Source organism: Rhamphochromis longiceps, linkage group LG4 (assembly GCF_057381845.1).
Source record: "Rhamphochromis longiceps isolate RC_006_pf linkage group LG4, R_longiceps_female_GT1.1, whole genome shotgun sequence".
Taxonomy (NCBI): domain Eukaryota; kingdom Metazoa; phylum Chordata; class Actinopteri; order Cichliformes; family Cichlidae; genus Rhamphochromis; species Rhamphochromis longiceps.
Window position 1 is genome coordinate 25,090,231 of NC_140560.1, and position 18,282 is coordinate 25,108,512.

An 18,282-nucleotide genomic window follows, 5' to 3' on the forward strand; every position below is an offset into this window, starting at 1 on the left:
GAGCAAGAATGGGCAACTTCTATCTGTTTAGCCCTGCCTATATGGGCTCAACAGTTTCCAAGGTGACTTTTCAAATTGCACACACTCTCCATGGATAATTCATTACCTGCGCCCTCCATAAATGTGCACTCTAATAGGCAGCAAATTTCATCATGTCACACATAGGGTAACAAAGGCATCTGCCAACCCAAAATTAGAGAAATGACGTGTTACGCTGCATTAAATGATAACAGAAAAAAGCTGGTTCTCTATAGCATTTAATCACTGCTCAGCAACAAAGACGAGGGCATTTACAGAATGCCACATTTACCATTTACATTTACATTTATAGAGATGTTTCAAACACTACCCTGATTTGGGTGGTGTATTTTTTTTAACTTCCTATACATCATATAATTACACCTGACCTAGTTTAAGCATCCACTCATTGCAGGGCTATATAATAGCAACACACGCATAATATCTGCTTATCGTGCATTTTTTTTAAATGGATCTGACATCGCAGTTGACACCTAAGCACTTAGTCTAAATATACTCGCAGCCTGTTTGTTGATGTACATCATGACAGTGCTGCCATAAAAATGCACATTCTCAGCTGAATGTAGATGAGGCTATTGATAAATGCATGATGGTCATCACTTGATGCTCATGGCTTGACTGACTTGCAGGAAAGCTCAGCACCATTTCGATCCATCTCCCTAATAACGGTGGCTTGGTGATAAACATCGACCCATATTTCGGGGTGGATTCTGAGAACGTCTAAATACATCATTGTGATGATTCAGCATGATATAAAATACCGCTACTTGTTTGCAGGCTCTGACAATAAAACAATGCTGTGTTGTTAACTGCTTGGCTGTGGCATTAAAGCCAAGGGCGGCTGGTTTGATTTGGCTCTGCCATTGTTACAATTTAACTAGTGGTTAAATGAATTGTCACTTCAGGTGAAGCAATTCAGTTCGAAACGATTGGTCTGAGAGCATTTCCTGGAAGATTAAAAATCAATGCATTTATTAAAAAGAAAAAGAAAAAACACAAAGAAACAACACAGATCTGACAATCACAACCGCGTCTATGACAGAAATGTTACGAGAGAATAACACAACCAACCTGGTCTCGCTAAACCGCTGGCTCGGCTCGCGCTTGCTCCTTTTTTTCCTCCACAACGAGGTGATGAAGCAGCAGGTTTGAGCAGCAAGAAGCGCATGAGTTGACAAACCACCAAAAGAAAGCGTAGCGGCACAGCGGACACCAACGCGTCCCTCGCAAACTATTTATTTAAACGCAAAGGAAAGGAAAAAGAAGCGACCTAACACAGGGTCGCACGGTTTTTGACATTCCACGACTCTTCTCGTCTCCAGCCTCTCAGCGCCTGCTCGTGAAAAAAAAGTGGCAAACAACTCCCCGCCTACAAAACAAGCAAGCGAGGAAATCCCCGTGTGCTCAGTCTTTCTACTATTTGTAGCAATACAGCAACGAGAGCGAATCCACAGCTCAGGGAGGGGGAGTTATCCCTCAAGCGCGAAATGGCTGGCTGGCAGCCCCCCCTCCGCTCTCTACTACATGAAAATCAGATTGACACGTTTAATTCACAGCTCGCGCGCGCGTGTGTAAAAGATTAGCTGCCATCTCACCGTAGTAGGAGCACTAATGTTCCCGGTTACAACCGAGCATTTCATGTGTAAACTTTCAAAATAAACCCCCGAGCTGTGTCAAAACGTGTGCTGACCACTTGGATAATCAGGGCACTTTAGTTTGAAATGTTTCTGATGTGAGAAAGGCTAACTTTACCAGGAGGCTAGCTATGCTAACCCACTAAGCTAGCCTCGGCCAGCTTGACAGCGGCGAGGCGAAGGCATGCACACTCAGCATAACAACAGCAGCAGCAGCAGCTCTGTTTGCTTTATGGGCCCACCTGACTTCAAAACGACGCCCCTCCGAAGTTGTAGCTGTTAAAGTGCTCGTCTGAAACCTAACATCCGAGGCACAGCTGAATTTCGGCTCCACTGACAGAAGCGACGGCGCTTCCAAACGCCTGCCCGTGCTCTCCTTGTTGATTCCTTTCTCTTGTACCGAAGCCAGACGTCATCGTGTTTGGTCACGTGCCTCCATTCATGAAAGATTTTCTTTGCTCGCAAGGGGGAAAAAATGATAACTAAGAATACAGCATCCTTTGTTACATTGTTTCTTATACTTCCTGTTGTGACTTAGAATCAGCACTGCTGGCACTGTGAGCACTGGCACAAATAAATCACAACCACAGAATTAGTTAAATGTCTAAATTTAATAAACTATTTTGAAAATACACTCATTTGGAGTACAAAATATAGCATTTTATCAATATCTGTAGTATTGCAAAACATGATTTTGGTACAAAGTACAATACAAGCTGCAATGGGATATCACCTCGAGGAAAAAAAAAAAACAGTTGTGAAGTGAACCTCTTTGGCATGAAACACGATCATCAGAAACAAGGTTTAGAAAGCCAGAGAAGAAACTGATAGGAGCATTTTTATTCCATGAGTCAACTAAAATACCAGGAACAGGGATATAAAAGAAAGAAAAAAAGCATTTCATGGTAACGGAAATGGAGATTTTCTTACAAAAGGAAGCTATTATCGCTTGAAATCTTTCTCTTGTTAAGTCTCACCTCATATTTTAGGTGATTTACTTACTTAGGTCAACAACTACCCGGCAGTAGTGGTTGTAGCATATAGCCAGATCATCAGTGATATGACAAGTTTGCAGTTTCTCCACCTGGCAGGTTATTTTATTTCTTTTTGGTCCTGGAGCTGCTGCTGCTGCTGCTGTTGAACATACTGATCCCACGAGATCTGACTCCAACAGCGTCTGGAGTGACTCCCGGTTGCTGCAGCACTTGGTCCAGAGTTGTCTTCTTTATGGCAGCAGGGGAAATCTTCTCCTGGTCAGCCAAATACTGAAGTTCCCTTTTTTGAAATATAAAAAAAGCAGAAACAAAAGAAGATAAACATACAAGTTAGAATGGATAATACATATTAATCACAGCATAATAAATCAGTGTAGTAATAACTTCAACACTAGATGATATGTAACCAGAGAAGCCACAATTTAAAATGATTTGTACATACATAGCTCCATCTGCTGTCTGAATAATAAACTTTTAAAAAAAATTGTCACCCTTTGAGCAATTGAGTGAATTGCTTTTCTTCTGTGTCTTATGACAGGAACGACAAAAATGTTTCTCTGTTTGTTGAACACCTCTCTCGCCAACCTACCTCGTCCTAACGCAAGAAGCCTCCACAGCATTGATGAGCAGGCTGCGGAAGCCACCACTCTCCATAACATGTAGGGCGTGGATCGTGGCGCCCCCTGGTGAACACACATTGTCCTTGAGCTGCCCAGGGTGCTGCTCCGAGTCTAACAGCATCCGAGCAGCCCCCTTTGAAGAAACACAAAGGAAGCGCCACTGATTGATTGCATAAAATACGCCACGTGATAATGAACATTCAGACTGTGTCAATGTGCACAATGGGACAGGACAAGCTGCAGGTCACACATAATTGAACAGTATTCTTTTAAACTCAACTCATAGGCACTAGGGGTATTCAGAAACACAGCAACATCAAACCAGGATCAAAACCTAAAAAAAAAAAAAGTATATACTGCATCTATAACGGACATACCAGCAGTGCTTGGGCTCCGAGGCGTACAGCCAATCTCCTGTTCAGGCCCATTTTCACACCACCATCAGCAAGCGCATCTACAGCAGTGAAAGCCTGCAAGGTCACAATCATCAACGTTACTATGATGGAAAGAGGGCAACAAGCCGGAGGGCACGTTTTTCACAAATGCTGCAGCTATGGCAGATTTGCAAAACACACTGATAGGTAGAACGGACTCACATAAGCAGGGCCGCTGCCGCTTAGGCCAGTGACTGCATCAATCAGGTCCTCTTCCACCTCGGTGCAGTAGCCGACACTGGCCATCAGCTGCTCCAGGAGCTTTCCATCCTCCACATCTGCATAGCTTCCTGTAGCATAGACAGTGGCCCCTTCACGGACTACCACTGGAGTGTTGGTCATGCAACGTATGACCTTTGGAGAAGTGCGATACTGCTGCAGTTTCTACAAAAAGGAGCAATGCTCTAATTTAGTGACTTCATTTGAAGGGATGATGAATGAAAGTACCAGTTTAAAGTTTCTTATAATGGATGGATACAGCAAGCAAAAACAGATTAGATGTATGTATAGGCGATGTGAGCACTGAAAAATATGAATCAATAGCGTTTATAAGACTTTAAGTTATGCGTCTGGATTCATCTGGCTTATGATTTGCATTACCGTAATGTTTTAAAAGTAGTACTATAATTAAGTGATCTAGTGTTCATACAAGCAGGGTACACACCAACTCCTACGATGCACCATACCATGTCACTACAAATACTAGTAGATAATTACTATATTTACACCAATTGACTTATAAAAACTAGTGTAACAAGCAGCTTGAATAGGAAGGGGGGGCTTAAATGTGTTTAGTTTGTAAGTTTCCCACCATAAAACACACAACATGTAAACACGACGGGCTATGACTTGCCTTCTCTATGGAACTGATTCGGACCCCTGCAGCACAGGACACAATAAGGTGACGGTCTTCGATATCTGGTCCAATCTCATCGAGGACAAAAGGAATGATGTGGGGCTTCACAGCCAGGAAGAGAACATCAGTCCTGCTCACTGTCTCCTTGTTGCTGGTAGTGAAATTTACACCCAATTTCTGTACAAATTGACTTCTTTTAGTAGTTCTTCAGACAGGTAAAATACATATTCATAATTACACAGAGTCACTAATATAACAGACTATGCACCCGTAGTTGCTGCACTGTGGGGAGATCTGTGTCTGGAGAACTGGCTGTGATTTTGTGCGTGGCAATCACGCCTTGAAGAGGGGAAAAAATAACCAGAAATCATTTCGGTGCCTGATTGCAATCTACATACATCAAGAATACAAATGAAATTAATGCACATATGGTTAAAGGTATGTTTCGAAATTCACCTGCTGCCGTGAAGCCTCTCACCAGAGCGTGGGCCAGCTGGCCCGCTCCTATGAAACCCACGCTCATTCTGCCTGTAGGTATACACAATTTAAAACATTAAATTTAACGTTTTGTCTTACAAGTGACAGATGAACCAAGAAAGGATGAGCCGTGTGCCCTTTTTACAGCTCCGACACGTAGCGCAAACATAATCTTACTTCCGTATTATTCACTGAGGGAGGGCAAGGCGAATCCTGGACACATAATGGCAGCAGCCATAACGCTAACATTCATTACATTTATGAACAAACGGAAGAATCTTTAAGCTGACAGACAGACAGACCAATACCAGCTCTTCATAAATACCTGAAATTACAACTCTGTCAACGTGTCCCAGGTGATTAACGCTGTAGCTTCTGCAACAGCGACCAGAAACGAATTTGATTGACGAGGCTTGCGAGCCAGTGAGCTTTCACCCTTAGCTTACGCGTGACAATTTCAACCAATCGCAGTGGCAGCAGCGTAAACTTTGAGGCGGGGTTTAAATTGCACCAGGCTGTGCTGCTGAGAGGAAAAGCTGGTTAGGAGACGCAGTCGCTTTACTGGCATCTACCGGCGAAAAGCTTGGAAAGACATGTCGAGATGGAGGCGCTCAGACATAACATACATATTCTGAGCAGATAAAGTGCAACATAGTTAACAGACTGATGTAAGTAACTCCGAGTTAGGCGTTTTTTCTCTTAAGTTTCTTCATTATCCTGTCGGTAAACCTGTTTATATTTGTTAGCTATTCAACAGTAGCAGGTAGTTACTGTGCTTATTGTGGTTGTAATGATTAAAGTTGTGCCATACAGACAGGTCATAGCTTTTTGTCGAATTAAAGTGACTTACTGGCAGCCATTAGCAAGTGTTTTCTGTATTAACATGGTGAAATAACAGTAAAACTACCTCATTTTAAGCATATAGTATAACAGGGTACAGCATATTTGAGTTATTTTGCAACATGGTATATTAACATACAATAAAATAATGTTCACTTTTACCTTATATATATATATATGTGTGTGTGTGTGTGTGTGTGTGTGTGTATATGGGTTATCAGCATGTATTTTCTGTATTAACGTGGTTAAACTAGCAGATTTTTAGCAGTAAAGTAAATCAGTAAAACAAAAAGCAACATTATAATGCTTTTTTAAAAAAAAGTTAAACATTCTAAACTACATTATACTTTAAAACCTACATTATTAGGCATTAATGTTTATAAACATTTTTATTTAACTCAACAGCTTCTCTAAAATTGTAGACTACATGTAGGCTAAACAAACTAGCATATGCTGCTTGATCTTTTTTCTTTCTTTCTGCATTTTATGAACAATCAACACATTGGAAAACCTTTATTTTTTAAAAAGAGAAAAAAAGTTACGTATTGGCGAATCCCAGTCTATGCTAAATTACCAAGTATAAAGAAAAAACATGAAATTGTCCAAATAGTTTCACTGGTAGCAGCAAATTACCCTAGAACATGAAAAACACTGTGTGTTTAAGTCCTACTTTATGCAAAGAAGTGAAAGAAGGCCAAATGAAAACATAGACATTTTATTAAACACAGAACAGAGTACAAACATGGGAAAAAGAATGTTAACACTCGTGCTTGTGGTCAACATGTAATGTATCAACAAAATAAGAAATCTAATACTGCTGCCAAACATTTGCCTTCAAAAAAATTGACATTCAGTAAATAAAAAAAAACCTTATAAACTTCAACATATGTGGGGAATATAATCTAAACTGGAAAAAAAATACAGCGAAGTGGCTAGAAAGCCAAAACCATATTCTATGTTCAGTGCAAACTGTTGACCTAACAGATACTAAACATATCTATATATTTCCACCCTGTTTATTGTTATATAAATAGTATTAAATAAATTGCCAAGCCTCTGAAAGGTTGAATGACATAACACTGGTCTGATACTTCTTTAGGTCCCAGATAAGATGGATGCCTGTATTAGAGAGATGGATATATTTCCCAGAGTCGTCTGTGGACAGAGTTGCTGAGATTGTCTCCATGGTGCATGTTCTCTATGGTAGGAAGAAGTTCAGGACTAGATGAATACTGTAACATAAAAACTAGATAATACTGCTAATTAAAAAAAAGTGTTATACTCTGGCTACATAACACTGTGAAATGGTGGATTTAAGCCATTGAGTCTTTCACATAGACCTGGATATGGAGAACAAACTGGAGATGTCCTTGAACTTGGGTGTTGGTGGTGGTTTCAGACAGCAGAACTAGAGATAAAGCGAATCCTCTGGGAGTAAACAAGATCTACAAAATACAACACTAAGTTGACGTTAGTAAAGACGGCCACAACCAACTTGCTATCCCACGGACATTCTCCTCGTGGGCAGTCCTCGGGACGAGTAGTGTTGCCATACTTCCTGTCGAAGCTGAAGATGGGCCAGATCAGCGTAGTACTGAGATAGAGGATCACAGCAAAGAAGGTGTAGATGACCACAAACCGATCAAATGGGAACCGCAGGGCAGAGGTCCTACCAGAAACCGTCAGTACGACCACTATCACAGTGACAGAGAAGCACAGGCTGTACACCACCACACAGTACTGGGTGGCAATGTATTGGTTGTACTCACTGTCATTAGCCAGGGCCCCAAAAATGATGCAGGCCACAAAACCTTGGACCACCTTGAGCAGACCAGACACAGTGGCCATGTATCCAACCACAGCCCCTGGTTTGGCTCGTGTTAAGAACACCTCAGTTGCGTAGGGGAAGCAACAGACTGCAGAGCAGACTGTAACAGCAATTCGGTATATTTGGACTTCCCACTCCTCATCGGGAACCTCTGTCTGGAGGAAGTAAACGGGGTAGACCACAGAGGCAGTGATGTACATGAGTGTTGCCAGCATGGCAAAGGCCACAGTGAAGTTATCCCAGGAAATCGGCATACAAGTGTGGAGCCGGGTAATGTCCAAGGTGAAAACAACCAGTGTGACAGCAAAGCAGAAGCACCACACAAACATACAGAAGATTCCATAATTGGCACTGTAGCCTGCGCTGTGGGACACAAGGGCCATTATGGTGCAGCCAAACAGTAGCTGGAACATTCGGGCTATTCCTAAAGGGGACAGCACAGCTTCTTTGTTGAGGTAATGTCCTCCTTGAGAATCCATGGTGCCTGTTGTCCCTCTAAAGCAGCTGTTGTTGCTGGTGAGATTCTTAATGTCCCGTTGCCCGTGTTGGTGTCCTTGCGGCCTCCTCTGTCTTTTTCGCGCAGACCTCACCCTTTTTTTGGTTTCCTGTTATAGATGGTCCTTAATTACAAATGTCTGTAATTTCTTTCCTGACCTTGCTTTGTAATTACAGCAGTGTGTTTAAGCTTAGGTTACATGCGTACATTCTTATGTAGAAGTTTGTTCAATAGCTTAAAATGAGAAAAGACTTTCAGTCAACTTTGATAATAAGCTATCTTTTTGATAGGTTTCTTTCTTCTTGGTTGCACAAGTTTGTAAAAAGAGTCTAATTTCTGTGCAGAATAATAACAGTTGATTTCTAATGATTTCAAAATGTGTTTCATGTAATAATAATATGATCGAGTCTTACTCAAAAGCTGCAGTGAAATCTTGGTTTTCTCTTGCTTGCCTTGCTTGCTGGCTTCTTTCCTCACTACTTCTTCCAGTTTAGCAAAATATCAAAGTGAAGTAACGTCTTCTCCAATCAGCCCTCTTTGAAAATTGATATCCAAAGATCAATCTTCCAGCAAAATCCCTCAGTGCCAAACAGGTGGACAAATTTGTTGTCCTGTCAGTCAACTTCAACTCCTCATGGACTCAGTCCTTATAAATTCTTCTCTTTTCTCTTTTTCTTCCCTAAACTGTCCACCAGAATCACTCAAACTGTCGGCTATGTCTCTTGCTCTTTGTCTTGCTGCTTTCTGTCTTCTCTTGCCTCTCAGACTTGATCTCCCACTCTTTCTTATTCACGCAAGCACACCCTGCTCCTCCTGTCTCTGTCAGTGTGCACTCGGTGGATTGCTAGGGGTGGTTGTTTAAATGAAAGTTTGTGCCGAGCCCAGAGTTACAGGCCTTGCCAGCGCTATAAATAGGGGGTCTATATTCCACAGAGGGGTGGGAGGCTGCATGTGGCAGGCAGTTTGGGAGTCTTATTTCTAGGGAGCACCCAGAGTGGCTGAGTCAGAGCTCCCACAGTCAGAAACTGGCATTTACACACTGTGTAATGACAGGGAGGAGGGCTAAGACTCCCATTAGAGGCATAAATTACACACAGGTTCAGAGGGATGATTATACACAAGCGATGGCAGATTTGACCTATGCATATGAAAGGGAGGTAGAAATGAAGTGGCAATTACTTAAAATATTTTAACCTTCTTATTTAAGTATCCTCGTTTTTTAAAATTGAAACATTGCAAGGATATTCTTACATAAAATCACTATTAAAACAATTTTAGAAATGTACATGCATGTATATGCATTTCTTTAATTAGAATATTGCAAAAAACAAAAGCAAACTTAAATATTCATAACTGCTTAATGCATACATAACTGCAAACTACTTATAAGTTATTTTCAGTTTCAAGTTCAAAGCAGCATTTTTTCAGCTCTGGAGGAAGTTACTCAAAATTGCCTTAAACACTGCATTTTAAAAATGAATATGTCATTTGGTGTGGAATTTTAAAGAGGCTTTATCTTCTTTGTTTTGCAGTTTGCAGCACTTGCACTGTTAGGGAATGAGCTGTTATACAGGTAATATAGAGAACAGTACTATCTATCCATTTTATCTGCTTATCTAATTCAGGGTGACAGGGGGTCGGGCCTGTTTGCGCTATCATAAGGCAAGAGGGTTACCAATCAATCACAGGGAACAGTAATACTTCTTAGCCCAAAACAAAAAAACCCAAACCCATCTCTGGGTTATCAGCACACATTTCAAATTAAAGTTCTTTACTGGCAGCAATTAATACGGTAAAACTACCAAATTTTTAGCAGTAATGTAAAACAGTAAAACAAAAAGCATCATTATTATGCTTTTTTATCAATAAACTTTCTAAAGTACAGTATTATACTGGTATTTTGCAATAGTGTATATTAATTCCTGTACAATAATGATCATTTTTACCTATCTACTTTAAAACCTACATGTGTTACTGTGTTTGTGAATATATTATTTAACGTATTATTTAATTGTCAAATTTTTCTTCCATTTAGGATGTGAGTTATACAAAGTTTTCTGTTGGTCTTCATTCTGAAAGATCAAAGCGGTACGCCTTTCTAAGTTTGCTAGCTTTAATTACTTCCAGTAGGGTGTGAATTTATTTTTCTCAAAATAAGTTTTTTGTCTGTGATGGACGTGCCATGGGAGGACAAGGTGGAGTTATTCTGAGCAAGGTTTTTATGCTTAAATAATTTGGAGAGAACATTTAGATGCTGATAAGCATGTGTAAAGATAGCTGTGGCTCAGGAGCAAAAGTGAATTAGTGGTTTGATGCCCAGGTTGTCCTGCCCATGAACTGCTGAACTGTAAGTAAGGCTCCAGACTACTCCTGATGTTTAGGCCCTTGCGTGGTAGATACCATCACACTGTGAGTGTATGTGTGAACAAAAGCTAAATTGTGATGTGTGCAGTGCAGGTAGCATAAACACACTGCACTAGGCTCAAATACACAGCAAGATAAGAGCCACATGGTGCAGAGTTTATTATGCAAGGCAGCTTAGTTTTGCATCATTTGCACACCTTTTATTCAGTTAGCTTGTAGTACCTTTTGGTCTGCAGAACTTATAATGAAATTTTCTTGTTTATCCACCAGATCACTTCACTCACTCTGAAATATTTCTCTTATTTTAGGTGATAACCACATTTCTTGAAGGTGATCAGTCACTGACTTTAAGTATAGTTTAGTATAGTAATGCCACATCTTCTACACATTAATAATACCATTTTAGTAGACCTCATAGAAGTAATAATCACAAGACTGCAAAAAATATTTATCTTGTAGTATATTATGTTATGTGTCTTTTCTTCTGGTCTGATACAAAGACATGCAGTCAACACAAAGAGAAAAACAGCAATGTATTTACAATTTACAAAGAATCACTTCTCTGTGAAAATAGCACTTATAAATATGATTTACATAACAAAATAAATATGTAAATTACCAATGTAGCTTGAGTTTTTTTTTCCTGTTAAAAAATATGTTACAGAATAAAATTACAATTAGTAATACTTTTCCTTTTCTGGTGTGATGCGAAATAGAGGCCCTTTAAAAACATCATTTATAAAGACATCATTACATACAACATTGTCATTATATTAAAAAGTGATCTCTATGAGATAATAATAAGAAGGGAGTTACAATAGTGAACACTTGATAGAGCCTATACATATACTCAAAAAATACAATACACAATATTCGTCTCCCTTTAAATGTTCATTGCATTGATTTGAGGATTGCTGATCTACTGAGGTGACCTAACATGAGTTTTTGAACTGTCTTGTCATGATGATGCGGCCTGTGCGTAAGAGGTATAGCTTAGATGTGATGGCACTGTGGTTTTTGTATAACTATGTATAGACATTAAACCAGATCCACTTTAGCACCACAGTTAGCATTGTAAAACAACTAAAGGGGACATTCTGACATCTTAAAATATACCAATTTGGTTTAGATGCTATCAAGGGAGTTACAGCTATAGGAACATTGTGTCTTATTGCATTACTTTCATTAGCGGTAATAACACATGGTTTGTGCCTGTTTAGTTCAAACAGGGTAATTCTAACTGACAGTCTTTTGCTATGAGTTTATTAGAGCATCAGTGTCAGTTGTCTTTCTCTGGCTATTGTTTATGCTTTTATTTTTTTTTTAGAGGTAAATATAAAATGTCTCCTTTCTGATTCAGCACTTAGCGCACTTATGATATTTTCCTATATCTGCCTTGATGTCAGTTATTTTTGCAATGAGAGTTCCAATTACAGAAAAATGCTAGGGCCCAATTGCACTGATAACAGTCTTATATTGGCTACTTAACAAAAACAGCATCCCTATGCCACTGTGGCAATGACTAAATTTAAACTATATGGAAGGACAAACATAAAAACAAAACATCAGTGAGCATCCTTAAAACTGGATTACATTCATGATATTTTCTTTTACAAAACAAAATATAATTTAAATGGTGAGTCGCAAAGATTTGTGCCTTGTCATTGTGGTATGTTGCCACAGTACTTGTCACCAGATGGGAGAAAAGGGATTGTGGGACAAGGTCAAAGTCCCTGCACTGACTGAGGTTTGGAGTAAAGTAAACAGGAGGTCAGAGGAAATTCATTATAGGTAGAATGGGTTGTGAAGATGGAGGGGTAGTTGGAGGTATCAGGCTTGGGAGACTGGCCAGAGAGACCAGCCAGCCAACTCTGCTTAGTTTAACGTTGAGATAATGCCTGTGTGTTTGTGTCCTTTTAGCTGCCACTGCTGAGCATGCCCAGTAGCTTGCTGGGGTCCATTCCCTGCTGCTGGGCCATCTTCTGCACATCAAAGCCCATGTGCATGAGGAACTGAATGACATTCATCTCCTGCCCTGTGAACTGATCTCGGATGGTGGGGCAGGTGGGGTTGCAGTGTGGCCACGGGCAGCTGTCAATCAGATGCACAGGACAGCCTTTAGGCGGAGCCTTGTTGTTCCTGTTGTCGTTGAGGCTGCGGTCCCAGCAGTGCAGCGCTCTGGGCAAGGAGGTGCCTTTAACCTGCACATCAATCCAATAGCTAGAACACAACACAAGAGGGCGCTGTCAGCACACAGGTAGAAAATCGTACAGTGGGGAAGAGGCCTTTTGAAAATGAATAATACCCACTTTCTGGTGATAACTTCATGCGATAAACATGCTGGAGCAAACATAGCCCTAAAGAAAAAACAACAGAAAAAAACAGTAATCAGTAAAAGTCTTTGCAATAATTCTTTGTAAATTTTCCACCTGAAATCCAGATGCATGGCCTTACGGGACATCTTTGAGTGTGTTCCTCAGCTCAGTGCCCAGGTTTTGGATGTAGCGCCACTGGCCCTCCTGCACAGGCTGACCTGTCAGCTGAATGTTGTCTACTGTCAACTGAGCCTCATCAAACAGCCACTGGACCACAAAGACAGGGCCTGCTCAGGGAAAATGAAAAATATCAGCCAGACAATGTGAGTATTCGTAGATCACATCACAATGCACATTTACTTGTATCCACATAGATCATAAACCCACTTTTTATAGACGGGAAGACTCTGTATCCAAAAAAGCAGTTCCACTCTTCTCCTTCATGGGCTTGTTTGCACCGTTCTGGTACCATCCCTCCCCAGTACCTAATAGAAACAGACACAGATAGGATATGATGGGTATAGTAGCAACCTGGTGATCTCAGTTTAACGACTAGACTTAATGCTTTTCTTTTTAATAATGCTGGTAGATAAATGCATGAGGTGACACTGAAATATTCCTTAGTTCGGCTGCTTGAGGCTCAGACTGCTTGGGCTCGTGCATGATGTGCTTTTTCACTCCCAGTGCCTTTATATGTGACTAATGGATGTCATCATCTCTTTCCAAGAGATTGTGCTTTGTCGCATGTTTTGTTTGTTCTCCCCAGCCAGCCATAGCAGCCAGCCACATCTAGCAGTGCTTGCTATTATTGTCTTATTGTTGGGACTTCTATCTATAATTTCATAGGAATCTGTATCTTGAGATAAATATTGGTATGAAATAAATAAAACTAAACTGAGAGAAATCCCATACTTGATGCCTCTCTTGATGGTCTCAGTGGGGGCACAGCTGGCAGTGTCCACACAGTCAGTGCAGTGGTACTGCTTATTGTCCAGGAACCAGCCAGAATCAGAAAGGCCTCGCACTTGTATCGCAGTGTGGCCCAGTCCCTCCAGCATCTCTGCCACACGGTCAACATTCAGAAGAACGCCAGTACCTCCCGCACTTCATACAAAAACAATATATATTTTCATCAGTACACATACATCAGTAAGAATGACGTGCAGAAGCTTTCAATATAAAACCCTGGGCAATATTTTTACATGTGAACACACCTGCTTCCTGCTAAGAGGAGGACTTTGGCATTTTCCAGACCTTTTTTCAGCAGGTCCTTCACAACCTCCTGAATAATGAGTGAGCCCATGAAGGCATAACCACCTGTGTACAACAGAGAGACAAACGAACTAAACAACTCTTCTTTCAGGGCAAATACATGTCAAGATTTTGAGACTTTAGTGGTGTCTCTTACTTTGATCTGTTTTGGCTGTAGCACCGCTCCAAACATCACTGGAGCAGTAGGGCACAAACCTACACAACAAACGTAACATTTAAAATGCCACTTGTGATTAAAAATTGGGCATCAACGAGCACAAAAGGCAACTTACACCATGTTGGCGTTCCACCAGTGAGGGTTTTCCTCAGGGAGTGGAGACAGGATCCCTGTGCCTGCAGAGACAGACCGACGTGTATCATTAGCCATTCTGGCTCCCTGAGACACATCCTCTTCTTACTCATCATCATTACCACGTGGATTACAGTTATTACAGTGCAACAAGAGAGAGAGGCGTCTCTCTTCCTTTAGTGGTGGGCGCCAGGTAGCCCTACACCGCAGCAACATTATGACCGGGTGTCAGTTTCAATAACACTGTAAATGAGCACAGATGCATCCCATCCTTTTAATTGCTGAGGCATTAAAAGCAGGTATGCTTTTCACCTTGTGGTCAGGAGCCCCGGGTGGAGCAACAGGGGGGCTGATGGAAAGGCTCACCTGTTTTAGTCTGGGGCCACTTGGAGGAGCTCATTAACCTTCTCATTGTCTCATATCGGCTGTCACAGTTTTCCTTGTTGAAGCAGTACCAGCCACCTGCAGGCAGATATACCAATAACAAAAAATAGGAACAATCATGTCACATGTGATTTTTTTGGTATAACTGGACATGAAATGAGAAATGTGTTGAGGTGAATCAGTTTAGTCCAAAATACCAACCTTCTAAAAATATCAACCACCGCCTGCTGCCTCGAGATTCTTTTAGGTAGTACCTACAAGAACCAAAGAATGAAGTGAGAACACGATAATAGGCATGGTTGAGTTTAAACAATATGTGTATATGATTCTAAATTCCTCAAGTTTTGCTTTACGCTGCCTGCATGAACGTCTTGGCCCACAGGTTTGAGACTTTCTTATGGAGAAAGAAATAGACACTGAAAGATAATGTGGCCATTGTTTCTACATCAGTGCTTGCACCCAAGCGTAAAATACACACATCGCATCATCAGTAATACAAACAAGGATGCCACGAACTTGATGCTAATCTCAAAAAGGTGCCACGGATGAAAGCAATGATGCTGTGTGTACACGCTGCACTTCAAACACTGATACAGTGATCGAAAAGGAGATAAACATCATCCTCTACCATATCCTGGTTCCACTGTAGATTCCAGTAGATGGTATTTTTCCATAATAAGCAACATACCATCATCTCTTCACTCTGAACACAATGTCATAAAATGTGGATAAAACCAAGGCTGCCATTCAAAGTAATGGCATGATAGGAAGTAAAACTCTTTTGCTCAGGTGCAGTAGGTGCCAACAAACCTGCATAAGCCCAATTTAACGCCCTTAGAATGCACTTAGACAACGTGACTCTGAGCTATAGCTGCTCTAAGATTGTAGGAAACCTATCTTGGAATATTGGAGATATGTGCTGTCTGTGGTCAGTCCAGAAGAGGGCAATGCACCCATGGTTTAGGGTGCAGTCCTAACCAAATCATCCTCATCTTTTATTCAACAAAAACACAGAAACACAAGGAAAATTAAATATTTTGGGTGTGTAAAGTAGCTTTCGCTGCAGAAACAAGAGGCTTCTGAATGTGCTTCTGTGATGTTGAAGCGTTTCCCCCCCCCATTTCACTGAATATCTGCTTTATTTTACCAGTGACTCAACTCAGAAGATTGGCAAACACATTTCAGTGACTTTAAGGCAAACAGACTTGGCTGAAGCTCTGAGCTGCTAACTCAGACACTGAATCACACTTTGGCTGCGCTTAATGTTTTAACTATTATTATTCAGCGATGTAGGCAGCTCACTCTTATTTCCATCAAACATACTGAAGCCAGAATTGACAAGCTGAACAAACAAAGGGGGAGGTGTTGTGTCAATCCACCTATTTAAACAAGTTTCCAACAGATGAAAAACCCACTCACTTCCTAGTAACTTGCTCTAGTAACTTTTTTCCCTTTTACATTACATACTTATGAATATCCGTGTAGCTATAACAATTGATGGATTAGCATCCCAGCTGATAACAGCCACATTGAATGAAAGGCCTTGTGCCTGTAACTGTTCCCTGCGTGCGCTCGTCCCCACGCTTTACACAGCCAGGAGCCGCCGTGTAATGCACAGCTCACTCTGCTCAGTCACATATATCAACAAATCAGAACGACAACCAAAGTATTCACGACGACACAACATGCTTTACAGCAGTGAATAATGAGTACGCGTGTAGTTGTGTGTAACGTTTCAGCCTTCTCTTGTGATGCAGCATAATGCGCGGACAGACATGACACATTAAACCGTCTACAGCTATACACCGATCTGTGTCGCTGACCTTTAACCTACAATTTGTCTTCTTGTAACTACACTGAAAAAAGAGTCCGTATGCCTTTTCTATTTTAGAGAAGGAGGGACTATATTTGGCGTTTGCTGTTTTAGCAGCACGATTTATTCCTCTTTAGTAGAGTTGGGGGGGGTTCACAATGAATGTTTTTGCTTCACAATATTATTAACAATAAAAACAACTGAAAAAAGTCTAATCTAACCTTCTATAAAAAATGTAGTTAAAAATCTACTATATTTTTATGGATATTTTACAGCATCCACCCTGAAAGCCGAACAGGTCAACCATCCGAGTACTCATCAGAGAAAGACGGACAGAGATGGGCGGGGGTCTAAAAAGTAAAATCGAAACTCTGCAGCGCAAAACCTGCATTCTAATTTGAAGCAAAGGAAATGAAGCATAGGCCATGCGGCTCTCTGCAAATTTCACGCTTCACTGACGCAAAGCAGCTGTCTATCTTTTACTCTGACTGAGGCATCAGGACATTGTTTTAATCATTTATTCTCCTTTTATTTGTATATATTCTTTTAATATGTTAAAAAAAAACATTTATATGGTTCTTGATCGAAAATGAAAATAAAATACGCGATTCAGCACTCCAAATACTGAGAAAATCAACGGAGATGCACTTTCTCCTCAGGCCAGATACATGTGGGTTATTTTAATGGCCAGCAGGACGGATGAGTCCTGCTGAAGCACTCTTAAGGCAAAATAACAGCTCCTACTAGCCCAGCTGGCCTCTTTTTGACTTGACAGTAACCTCATACATGTTTATGGTCAGTTGTTACGTACCCCGCAGGACTGCCGTCGTTGCAGGTGACTGATGTGTTCTCCAAAAAGTTCAGCCTCATGTCGTAGTCAAGCTTTTGCGCCGAACAGGGGTAAAGGGACTGCGCAAGGTTCTTCACTTGTGTCATGAAGTTATCCATGTTCTCCTCCACCGCGGTGAAATCCAGAGGGAAGCTCTCGGTGGTATCACCCCGGTCTGCCCGGTAAGTGGGAGGAGGCGGTGAGCGTCGCGGTTGTGGGTTGCGGCCACCCCGAAACCTCCGTGCGCAAAGAGCTCCGGACTGCATCAGTACCAACAGCAGCACTGATGAAACCACTCTGATCAGTGTCATCTTTGTGACGTCCTTTCTCCAAATTCTCATTTAAAAAAAAAAACAAAAAAAAAAAAACACTTGTCAGCTTCCAAAAGAGACAAATTAAATGTCAGGTAAAATCAAAAGTCCTCTGAGACCACTTGTAGCCACCCGCTGAAATAACTGGAAATACTTTCAGGCTTAATTTTGGTTTTCTTTCACGAGTGCGCCTACAACTCTTTCCTCATCTGTCTGGTACAACTCAAGCCCTTCTGGACCAAGCACACAAGCTTGAACGACAACACTGGTGCCATGCGCTTGTTTTTTATTCAAACTTTCCCCCCTTGTGTGACCGTCCAGCCAATCACAGGAGCGGGGCAGGACTCAGGGCATGATCAAGTCTGGCAGACTAACTCCCTCCCCCCCTTTTAATTTATAGAGGGAAAAAAATGTCCATGCGTTGGTTCTTTTGATCCGCAATGTTTTATTTGATGTGGTGGCTTTTATTGGCCTTGAAATGCCCAT

The 18,282-nt window shown here is 41.1% G+C and overlaps 4 protein-coding genes across 7 annotated transcripts in view; all 4 read right to left on the bottom strand.

Annotated features, from left to right (window-relative positions):
• The window catches only part of LOC146671689 (transcription factor MafG), a 16,687-nt gene extending 14,605 nt beyond the window's left edge, over positions 1 to 2,082 (bottom strand). For 2 of the 4 annotated variants that reach the window (XM_085404035.1, XM_085404036.1), the window contains exon 1: positions 1,111 to 1,909. The gene's annotated coding sequence lies outside the window, so the exon portion shown is untranslated. The other 2 variants (XM_085404039.1, XM_085404037.1) reach the window with 2 other exon arrangements.
• A 183-nt stretch (positions 2,083 to 2,265) lies between these two features.
• Positions 2,266 to 5,490, bottom strand: pycr1a (pyrroline-5-carboxylate reductase 1a). Its single transcript, XM_085404041.1, has 8 exons — positions 5,381 to 5,490; positions 5,035 to 5,106; positions 4,847 to 4,917; positions 4,576 to 4,755; positions 3,885 to 4,106; positions 3,666 to 3,758; positions 3,258 to 3,421; positions 2,266 to 2,948 (listed from the first exon to the last, which is right to left on the bottom strand). Exons 2-8 carry the CDS (start codon positions 5,099 to 5,101, stop codon positions 2,771 to 2,773), a joined length of 975 nt encoding a protein of 324 aa, XP_085260167.1. The 5' UTR covers positions 5,102 to 5,106; positions 5,381 to 5,490; the 3' UTR covers positions 2,266 to 2,770.
• Positions 5,491 to 6,638: 1,148 nt separating this feature from the next.
• myadml2 (myeloid associated differentiation marker like 2) lies at positions 6,639 to 9,060 on the bottom strand. Its single transcript, XM_085404040.1, has 2 exons — positions 8,633 to 9,060; positions 6,639 to 8,328 (listed from the first exon to the last, which is right to left on the bottom strand). Exon 2 carries the CDS (start codon positions 8,200 to 8,202, stop codon positions 7,291 to 7,293), a length of 912 nt encoding a protein of 303 aa, XP_085260166.1. The 5' UTR covers positions 8,203 to 8,328; positions 8,633 to 9,060; the 3' UTR covers positions 6,639 to 7,290.
• A 1,966-nt stretch (positions 9,061 to 11,026) lies between these two features.
• Positions 11,027 to 18,067, bottom strand: notum1a (notum, palmitoleoyl-protein carboxylesterase a). Its single transcript, XM_085404042.1, has 11 exons — positions 17,468 to 18,067; positions 15,045 to 15,097; positions 14,826 to 14,921; positions 14,443 to 14,503; positions 14,307 to 14,365; positions 14,113 to 14,215; positions 13,811 to 14,002; positions 13,286 to 13,383; positions 13,038 to 13,185; positions 12,893 to 12,940; positions 11,027 to 12,803 (listed from the first exon to the last, which is right to left on the bottom strand). The coding sequence occupies exons 1-11, from the start codon at positions 17,824 to 17,826 to the stop codon at positions 12,500 to 12,502; spliced, it is 1,521 nt and encodes a 506-aa protein (XP_085260168.1). The 5' UTR covers positions 17,827 to 18,067; the 3' UTR covers positions 11,027 to 12,499.
• Between the last annotated feature and the right edge of the window lie 215 nt (positions 18,068 to 18,282).

Excerpts from the sequence above, each read along its gene's own strand:
- pycr1a (XM_085404041.1), bottom strand. The coding sequence starts at position 5,101 with ATGAGCGTGGGTTTCATAGGAGCGGGCCAGCTGGCCCACGCTCTGGTG. Across the intron at positions 4,918-5,034 it reads GAGAGGCTTCACGGCAGCAG|GCGTGATTGCCACGCACAAA; the intron begins GTGAATTTCGAA and ends CCCCTCTTCAAG. Across the intron at positions 4,107-4,575 it reads GAATCAGTTCCATAGAGAAG|AAACTGCAGCAGTATCGCAC; the intron begins GCAAGTCATAGC and ends TCCTTTTTGTAG.
- myadml2 (XM_085404040.1), bottom strand. The coding sequence starts at position 8,202 with ATGGATTCTCAAGGAGGACATTACCTCAACAAAGAAGCTGTGCTGTCC.
- notum1a (XM_085404042.1), bottom strand. The coding sequence starts at position 17,826 with ATGAGAATTTGGAGAAAGGACGTCACAAAGATGACACTGATCAGAGTG. Across the intron at positions 14,922-15,044 it reads GTGGTTGATATTTTTAGAAG|GTGGCTGGTACTGCTTCAAC; the intron begins GTTGGTATTTTG and ends ATCTGCCTGCAG. Across the intron at positions 14,003-14,112 it reads CTCCTCTTAGCAGGAAGCAG|TGCGGGAGGTACTGGCGTTC; the intron begins GTGTGTTCACAT and ends TTTTGTATGAAG.